The 10065-nt window shown below is 46.7% G+C and overlaps 1 protein-coding gene across 1 annotated transcript in view; it reads left to right on the forward strand.

Moving 5' to 3' along the window:
- LOC101994641 (zinc finger protein 485-like) overlaps positions 1 to 10065 on the forward strand; it is a 23140-nt gene that overhangs the window by 4104 nt on the left and 8971 nt on the right. Inside the window, exons 2-5 of the mRNA XM_005369300.3 lie at positions 2050 to 2203; positions 3316 to 3407; positions 8123 to 8249; positions 8806 to 8937. Of these exons, the coding sequence (XP_005369357.1) occupies positions 2152 to 2203; positions 3316 to 3407; positions 8123 to 8249; positions 8806 to 8937 (403 nt within the window). The 5' untranslated portion in view covers positions 2050 to 2151. The remainder of the gene's footprint in view (positions 1 to 2049; positions 2204 to 3315; positions 3408 to 8122; positions 8250 to 8805; positions 8938 to 10065) is intronic.

The following is a 10065-nucleotide window of genomic DNA, read 5'->3' on the forward strand; positions in this document are numbered from 1 at the left end:
CACACACTTCCTCCATAAAATGAATCAGAAAAAAATAGAAATGATTGCATGATGGGGCTCCTCCCAAACCCAGTCACGCCCTGTGACAGCCCCATCTTTACACACTGTGTTCAGATTAAGTTTCTACTCTCCTGATACCATTAACCCAACGTATTGGGCTTAAAGTCCCTGCGTGAGTCAGAGGAGGGCTGGAGACTGAGCTGGGCTTTGGACCTGGGCGTTTAAATTCATCACTTTAGAACAGGATTGAAACAACATGGAGATCTGGATGTTTCCTAAGAGCCGTCCTTACCGAGTACTGGCTGTATTCCAGGCCCTAGAAGTCAATATGATTTACAGTTTTGAGTTTCCCTCATCGCTTTTACATCCATAGTGATCAATCTCGGAAGCAATCCAAGAGAGAATCCCTAAGGAGTCATGGTATTTCTTTGAGAACGCGATGTGCCGAGGTAAATTATGGGTGTATTCAAGGCTGAGACAAAGGGAGAAGATTTATTAGCAGAAAATGGAGTGATGGGGGCTGAGAGATGGCTCCGCAGTTAAGAGGACTTTCTTCACTTGCGGAGGGCCTTTCCCTGTATCCACAGATAGGAGCATCACAAATGCCTAAAACTGCAGCTCCAGGGGATCCAGCACATAATGCACACTGTGTGCACATGGGTACACACGTACACATGCACACACACACAGACACACGCGCACACGCGCACACACACACGCACGTGTGCACATAGAGACACTCACACAAGCACACGTACATACACACAGACACGTGCGCGCACACACAGAGACACGCACAGAAACACACGCACATACACACAGACACGCGCACGCACACACACACACACACCCCATAGATAAAAAGAAACGGGAGAGATTGATGAATGCTGCTTGGATACAAAGCTCGTTGGTTTGGAGACCTGAAGGATCACCTGGCAATAGCTCGTTGGTGGAGAAGCTGTTGTGGAAGAGTATCCTGTCAGAGCATGTCAGTATGCTGAAGGTGGAATCCATTACACACATGTGTGCAAGGCGTGTCAAGCCTGGGCATGTGTGTAGGTCAAGAAGGAATTTCTCATGAGACTTCAGAAAATTATAAAGTTCTAGTCTCAGTCAGTAGTCATAAGTTCTTGCTTTTAATTTTTTTTTAAATTTCTTTACTTTTTGTGTCTACGTACATGTTCCTGCACGGGCATATGTGTGTCACATGCATGCAGTGCCTGTGGAGACCAGAAGAGAGCATCGGATCTCTGGAGCTGGAGTTACAGGCAGTTGTGGACCCTGAATTCATGTCCTCTACATGAATACTAAATACTTTTAACTGCAAAGCCATCTCTCCAGCCCTGAGCTCTCTCCTTTTTATCATTTTCTGGCTCTCATGTTGGCTAGGTGAGATGAGAAATTTCATGTTGGTATAAGCAGATTTCATGCCTGTAAGTTAGGCAGGTCTTGAACTTGGGATCCTCTCACTTCAGCCTCCCAAACAGCAACGAATACAGGCATGAGCCGATTGCTTTCTCTGTCTCATTTTCTTTTTCCACATTTATTTGTTGGTTTGTTTCCTCTTTGTGTGTGTGTGTGTGTTTCAGGGGTGTGTGTGTGTGTGTGTGTGTGTGTGTGTGTGTGTGTGTGTGTATCAAGAGGCCAGAGTATACCTTGCAGGAGTCAGTTTTCTTCCACCTCCCAGTATCCTGGTATCAAATCTATGTCCTCAAGCCTGGCGGCAGGAGTTTTCGCCTGCTGAGCCATCACACCCATTCCTTCCCACCTTCTCTTAAAAAGGACCCTAAAAGAGCCATCAAGATGGCTTGGTGGGTAGAACATTTGCTGCCTAGCCTGGTGACCCCAGGACCCTCCCATGGTGGAAAGAGAACACCGACCCCACGTGAGTGCCATGGCACCCTTCCAAAACAAACAAACAAAACATGGTTAACAAATAACTTTAAAAAGAGGCAGGACCCGCAACCCCAGCTCTCCCCTTACTGAGCACGGCAGACATCTTACTAACCTTCTAGGGCAGAGGCTTTAATGACATTGCTTTCCTATTAGGGACATGGAGCCTGAAGACCTTCCACCCCCTGCCTGAGGCCACCAAGATCCCCTCACCTAGTCGTCCTACCTGTATTTCATGCAGTACTTCCTTCTCTCGCCATGAAGAGGAAGAAGAACGCAGAGGTGAACACTAAAACCCCAGTTAGTAAAGGTAAGAGACGAATGGTTCCAGAAAACATGGGTGTGTGTAGGGTGAACCTCCTAGGCCTGACTGATGGCAAGAATTTAGACACGAGACCCTCCCTCACCTGCACATATCTGTGCTCAGAGTTCTCTCGGGGTCATAGATCGGTTGTCTGTATAGTGCTATGGTAAAACACCATGACCAAAGCAACTTAGAGATTTAGGTGAATGGCTGTTCCCTGGGTTATTCTTCAACGGATCTCGGTGTTGTTAGAACACTTTCAGGGTCAATGTTGGGATCAAGAGGTACAAGCTTCCTTACAATTTTTAATTACAGTTTTGGTCAGAGGACGATTTTCTGAATTACTGCAGTCCTTTTACTGTGTGGGTCCCAGGGATCAAACTCAGGTCCTCGGGCTTAGAAGCAGATACCTTTTACCCGCTAAGACATCCTGCTTGCCTGGCAACGATGTCTAATGGCAGAGGGCTTCACAATTAAAAGTAGTATTACTTCTCCTTCCCCAGCAACCTGGCTCTTTGCCTAGAGGGAGTACTTTCCGGTTTCTTGTGGTAGCCAGAAAGTGCTGCTTTCATAACCAACTATTTGTGTATCCATTACAGGTGTGAAATTTCCATTCGTGTATCCATGACATGTGTGAACTATCCTTTCGTGTGTCCATGACATGTGTGAACTATCCATGTGTGCATCTATGACATGTGTGAATTATTCTTTTGTGTATCCATGACACGTGTGAACTATCCATCTGTGTATCCATTACATGTGTATCCGCATGTGTGGAAAAGTATGCATAGATGCTTTTAGTATCTATAGTATCTATAGTATCTATGCATAGTTTTTCACACGTGTGGTAGCTTACTCTGGGTACCACACAGGGCTTTGGTTCACTTTTGCTAGGATTGCTCTGAACACTCAAATAATTGCCTGGAATGTAGGACAGTGCACAGTACACATCAGCGTTAGTCAATGCTTGCCCATTAAGGGTTTATTGTGAATGAGTTTGCATCCTCATTAAGGGTTTATTGTGAATGGGTTTGTATTCTTATTAAAGGTTTATTGTGAATGGGTTTCCCTACTCTTAGAAACCGGAACAGCCTCACACCTCCTTCCTCCTCCACCAGCCACACCTTTACCGAATTCTGATCAGACACTAAGCCAGCTCTCTGAAAAGAAGCGAAGAGTTCCAACCACGTTGCTGCCAACTTGGTACAAGGTAAGCTGTGGGTTCCTTCCTTTGATCAGAAGCTAGCTTGGTCTACAGAAGGCAAGGGCATCCTCACCTTTAAGCCCAGCTCGGGGGTCTGCCCTAGGACATTCCAACCAGGACCACCTCAGGGAAGGGCATTTTTTCTAAGAGATGCTCCCCTCTTTCCTAATTTCCGCTCCTGATAGGATGACACCAACATCCTAATTTCCTGCCTTTTCTTTCTTTAAGATTTATTTTATTTTTAACTAGGTGTATGTGTGTATATATGTGCATATAAATACAGAGTCCTGGAAGCCAGAAGAGGGCATCAGACCTCTAGAGCTTGAATTGCAGGCGGTTGTGAGCTGCCAGCCATGAGTGTTGGGAACTGAACTCTGGTCCTCCGCAAGACCAACTGAGCACTCTCACCACCAAGTTATCTTTCATGTTCTCTATAGCAGGTATTGCCACCTGGCAATACCATATATTTTAACTTGTTCATCGCCTGTCTCTTCTTCCCCATCTGTAAGGGCAGGGACCTTGTCCCTTATCTTCTGATGAGTTACTGACACATCCCCTCTGCCCAGAAACAAATGTGATGAGTGGTGGAGATGGAAAGGTCTTGATGGGGTGTGGGGTGTTCATTTTCAAGGGTTAGACTATTGCACCTTGCCCTTTGGGGGTAAAAAGTTTATTAACTCATAGATAGACAGATAGCAGTATGGCAGGGCCTCTAAGAAGAGTTCAAACACAAAAGTAAGGGAGGGGAGGTCCCTTCTTATAGGTCTGGGGTCTGGGAGAAAGTTTCACAGCATGATCCCTCATTCAGGTAGCAGGGGTAGAGGAAGGAATTCTTCAGAAGGAATGTGGGGCTTCTAGAATGTCAGAGAAGAAGGGGCATGCCTCATTGATTCGTACCCATTATACTCTGATGTCGCTTAGTCTGGCAGCCTAAGGTCCTGCAAACTAGCTTGTTGAAGTAAGAATGATGCCTGCCCTTCTCCTGGAATCTGGGTACCTGGGGAGATGGTTAGACATTGGCAGACAGACTCTCCCTCAAGAGGGGGCTCACCCTTTTCTTTACAGAACAAAGAGGCTTCTGCGAGCTGACCTGGCCTGAGCAGCAGTCTGGTCTGGACTTTTAACACACTTTCTGCATCTGGGCTGAAAGGGTGATGAACAATGAGTGTGTGCATGGGTGAAGGAAGGAGCTCGTGAATGGTTCTTCTGAGGCAGCCAGCCTTGGCGCAGTCGCCCTGGAATCCACATCTTCTTATGTGGGCACTTCTGATTTCCCTTTGGGGATGCCTTGTCTTCCCACCACTTTGGATGAAGCTGATACTTTTCTTTAAATTCTTTTATGTTAATGACTTTTGTTACGCTATCCAAGCTTTCAATTTAGTATCATTTTTTTTGACAGTTCCACACACACATACTCTATCATGACTGTATCCATACACACACCCATTGTCTTCTCTCGCTCCTCCCATCCCTACTGTGTCCCAACTAGCACCCCCTCCCCTCCTATTTTCATACCTTTCTTTTTTGGCCCATGAATGTAATTAGGGTTGGTTGTATTAGCATGGGTGTGGGGTTATCTCCTGGAGCATGGGAAAGTTAACAGTGGTTACACCATTGAAGAAAATGACGTTCCCCTCCCCTGGCAAACATTAAGCACGGAGAGTTCCTAAGGTGGGGTCTCGCGATCCCCTCCCCCTGTAATTATGGGATGTTGATGGGCCTACTCTTGTGCAGGTCTCCACAGCTGCTGTGTGTTCATGAGTGCAACGGCCATGTCATATCCAGAAGACAGCATTTCACAGCCCTCCTCTTCATCCTCCAGCTCTTACATTCTTTCCGCCTCCCTCTTCTTCAGTGTTCCCTGGGCCTTGGACGGGGCGATGTAGGGAGAGGCTGATCTGAACCTCACCCCACTTCCAGCTTACTCGGGGAATAGCAATTGATTCAAGGCTGGGCGTTGTGACTCAGTCCTGACCAGTGAGAACTGGTCCAGAGACTTGCTTTGACCTTAGGGTTGCTCAAACTGCTGGGACAGAATCCTGGAGGGGCACTGTGGCAAATGAGAGTTCCAGAGGAGAGATGGGGAGAGATGGGCAGCCATCAGCAAGTCTGAAGTACCTGGAGGCTCACATGGGCTTCTGCTCAGCAACTGGAGGACTGGACCGTCTTTCCTATTAGCAACAACAACACGCACATGCACACATACACAATGCACATACAGAGATACACACACATGTACACACATACATATATACATACATATATTTATACGCCCACATATATATACACATACATTCACACACCCACATATATATACACACCCATATACACACCATACATATACACATATACATCATACACATATACATTCATAGAGACATACCCACTATACACATACATATACACATACACCACATACACAGAGATTACATACATATACACATACACATACATATACACGCTATACACATATACATACATTTACACATATACCTACACATATACAGTATACACATACCCAATATACACATATATATACACATACCCAAACACACCTATACTCACATACTACACATACATACACGAACACACATACTATACATATACACAAACATACACTTACACATACACAGACTACATTTATACATATACATACACATACACATTGGACACATACATCAACACATACACATATTCACTATCCACCTATACATACATAACCACTGTGTATATGTACACATATACTACACACGTATACATACCTACATATATATACACCACATGTACATATCCACCATACATTTACACCACACAGACATACTACACAGATACATATACATACACATACACCACATACACGTACACAGAAATAATACTTTAAGACTCACAAGGAAGTTATAAGAATTGCACAAAGGTCACCCAATGTCTGGAATTTGCTGACATTTCTTTTATTGCCCTGCCATCTGCATACTTGTTTCCAAAGCCATTGAGCATAAAGTGCATGCATTATCGCACCCCCCTCTAAATACTTCAGTCTGTGTTTCCTAAGAATGGCGATCGTTTTCAGCGCTGGAGATTGATCTCTTCCCATCTCACAGATGTGGAAACAGAGGCATGGGAAGTCACTCCTCCATGGGCCCCCAGCTCATTGATGGTCAGGGGAATTCAAACCCGAAACCCTGGCGCTGACTCCACACGCCCCGCTCCTGTAACTGTAGAGCGCTCACTCTAAGGCGATGCTAACCTTCTCTCCTTCCTTCTGTGTTCTTCTTTCCTCTTGAAGCTCTTTCCCTTCGGTATTGACCTTCTGAGTGACCTCGCTCTGCTCTGCTCTGCTCTACCTTCCTCCTCGTCACTGGATCCTCAGCTGTCACCTACTCTTTCAAACATGTGGAGAGGTCTCCTGGGCATGTTCTTCTAGCACCCGCCATGCCACCCTGGGATGCCCCCGAGGCCATGTCCAGGCCCCTTCTCCCTGCTCTGCACTGCGTGCTCTAGAAGGACCCACATTTGGCTGTGGCTATGTGAAGTGTTCGAATAGAATGGTACTGCGGTCTTTACGTTATAGTCTGTGTGTGAGCATTCAGGGCTGGCCGAACCAGGGACCTTTGATCTTGTTCTTCCGTAGGGTGCTGAGGAGCGTTCACCCCGGTTCAGCTCACAATCTGAACCAACAGAAGTGGGGTGTAGGAAATGAAGGTCCTTTTCTTTGGTCCTTCTAAAAGCAAATACGGGGCCAGCGAGATAGCTCAGTGGGCAAGGGGTGCCCGCTCTTATCAGTGAGCCATCTCTCCAGCCCCTGAGTCTTAAACAGTGTAAAAGCTTTTGCTTATGTCATAGCTTTCCAATATCCCATTAACCAAACCTGGGTCCAGAATGGGAAGACAGTGCCTGGTCACACACTCCTAGCTTCATCTCCATTGCTGCAATAAAATGCCATGGCAAAGCGCAACTGAAGGGGGGAGTTATTTGGCCTGCATTTCCAGGTCCCAGTCCATTCCTTACTGTGGAGAAGTCAAGGCAGGGACTAGAAGCATCCCATCCACAATCAAGAGCAGAGAAAGGAACGCACCCACGCTGCCTGCTTGCTTAGCACCCAGCTAGATTTCTCTACTCTTATACTGCCCAGAGCCGAGACTATGAAATGATGCAACCACATTCAGGGTGGGTCTTTCCGTCTTAATGAACTCAATTAAGATAACCCTTCCCCCAAGAGACCTACTTGATCTAGACAATTCCTGACTGAGACTCTCTCTGTCCGGGTGATTCTGTGTTGTGTCAAGTTAATAATTGAAGCAAATGATCACGCTGAGGGCCAAAAAACAGGTCAGCAGTCAAGGCCACTTCCTGCTCTTGCGGAGGACCTGAACTTGGTTCACAGCACCTACATTAGGCAGCTCACAGTGACCTGGGACTCCAGTTCGGGAGGATCTGGCATCCTCTTCTGGCCTTCACAAGCACCTGCACACATGTGACATAAACCACATACACACACATGTACACATTAAATACACACACACACACACACACACACACACACACAAATACACACACAAATAGTATGGACCTAGCGTGAAGTAAGAAGGTACCAGGGCCATCTTCGCAGTCTGCAACGATGTAGAATTTTGACAGCTCAAACGCCCACCTCTTTGCATCTCCTCTCCTGGGCCAAGGGGAAGACGAGGCCTCGTATGAGCGGTAGTGGGACTTTGGTGTTATAGGAACCAGTGATCTTCAAAGATGTAGCTGTGTACTTCAGCCAGAAAGAGTGGCAGCTACTGGAGCCTGCTCAGAAGGACCTGTACAAGGATGTGATGCTGGAGAACTACGGGAACCTGATCTCTGTGGGTAAGGATGATCGGCAGTGCCTTCTGGGTTCACAAGGGTCTGTGGGTCGCAATTCCGAGAGGCTGTGGTTCCTAGGAATGAACTCTGCCATAGAACTAAATTCAGACCCTGCAAATTGGGTGCTGTTGGCCTCATCCAGAGACTGGTGCTTTTCAACAATCCTCCACTTTAGAAGTTTAGTTTTTAACTCATATGCATGGGAGGGGGGTGGAATGTATTGAGAATGAATGCCTACGGCTCCCACTCCCGACTCCTCACAGGCACTGACCGCTCTGGCTTAAGTCAGAGGAGCTCAGTTAAGCCAATCCTGGTGGTCAGTGGGGCCAAGAATGGGTTGATTGGCTGATATGGTAGTGGGCTCCTGGATTAGCGGAAATTTGAGCTGCTGTGATGGGGGTGGGGCAGGACAGGGCTAAGAAGTAATTGTCTCCCTGTTCCAGTTGGCTGTTCTTTGTGAAAATCTCTTAGCACTCTCCTTTCTGGGCAGACACTTGTTTAGAAAGGGATTCTTGGGAGACATGCAGCAGTTTTTTTTTCTTCTTTTTCTGTGAAACAGAATATTATATTTTCAAGCCAAGGCTGATCACCAGATTAGAGCAGGGTGTTGACCTTTTCGCCAAAGAGAATGATGTTCCTGAAGAACGCCAGCAAGGTGAGGCAGGAGTCAGCCGGAGCGACACCTCTGCAGGTGAGTCCCAGGGCCATTCTAACGTCTGTCAATCATCCCCATCCTCCGTCATGCTGGGGACTTGATGGGTGACTACAGAACTTGGTTCATTTGAGGCAAGCTGTGTCTTTCTCCTAGCCCCAGAGGTGCTGGTGTTCTCCAGTTTGGTACCATACTTCTTCCTTCCCTTTGCCCTCGGGTTTGCAGGTGACAGCCTGACTCTAGACTTTCATGCTGGCTCTCTTTCCCTCGAATGATGATTCTGCACTCTTTCTCGGTTATTGCTCCCACCAGAACGTTTTACTTTTTATCTTTGAGTGTGTAAATATGTGTGAGAGAGTGTATGTGTGTGAGAGTGTGAGTGGGTGTGTGTACATTGTACAAGAGTGTGCGAGAGAGTGTATTGTATGAAAGCGTGTGAGAGTGTGTGTGTGAGAGTGTGTGTGTGAGTGTGAGAGTGTGTGTGAGAGTGTGTGAGAGTGTGAGAGTGTGTGTGTGAGAGTGTGTGAGTGTGTGAGAGTGTGAGAGTGTGTGTGAGTGTGTGAGCGTGTGTGTGTGAGTGTGAGAGTGTGTGTGTGAGTGTGTGAGAGTGTGTGAGAGTGTGTGAGTGTGTGCAAGTGTGTGTGAGAGTGTGTGAGAGTGTGAGAGTGTCTGTGTGAGAGTGTGAGAGTGTGTGTGAGAGTGTGTGAGTGTGAGAGTGTGTGAGAGTGTGAGAGTGTGTGTGAGTGTGTGAGCGTGAGTGTGAGAGTGTGTGTGTGAGTGTGTGAGAGTGTGTGAGAGTGTGTGAGTGTGTGCAAGTGTGTGTGAGAGTGTGTGAGAGTGTGATAGTGTTTGTGTGAGCGTGTGTGTTTGTGTGAGAGTGTGTGAGAGTGTGAGAGTGTTTGTGTGAGCGTGTGTGTGTGAGTGTGTGTGAGTGTGTGAGAGTGTGAGTGTGTGTGAGAGTGTGAGTGTGTGAGAGTGTGTGAGAGTGTGAGTGTGTAAGAGTGCATGTGTGTGAGTGTGTGAATGTGAGTATATGTGAGTGTGTGTGAGTGTGTGAGAGTGTATGAAAATATGTGTGAGTGTGAGAGTGTGCGAGAGAGTGTATTGTATGACAGCGTGTGTGTGAGTGTGTAAGGGTGTGATTGAGTGAGTGTGTAAGAGTGCATG

This window comes from Microtus ochrogaster, unplaced genomic scaffold (assembly GCF_000317375.1).
Source record: "Microtus ochrogaster isolate Prairie Vole_2 unplaced genomic scaffold, MicOch1.0 UNK47, whole genome shotgun sequence".
NCBI lineage: Eukaryota > Metazoa > Chordata > Mammalia > Rodentia > Cricetidae > Microtus > Microtus ochrogaster.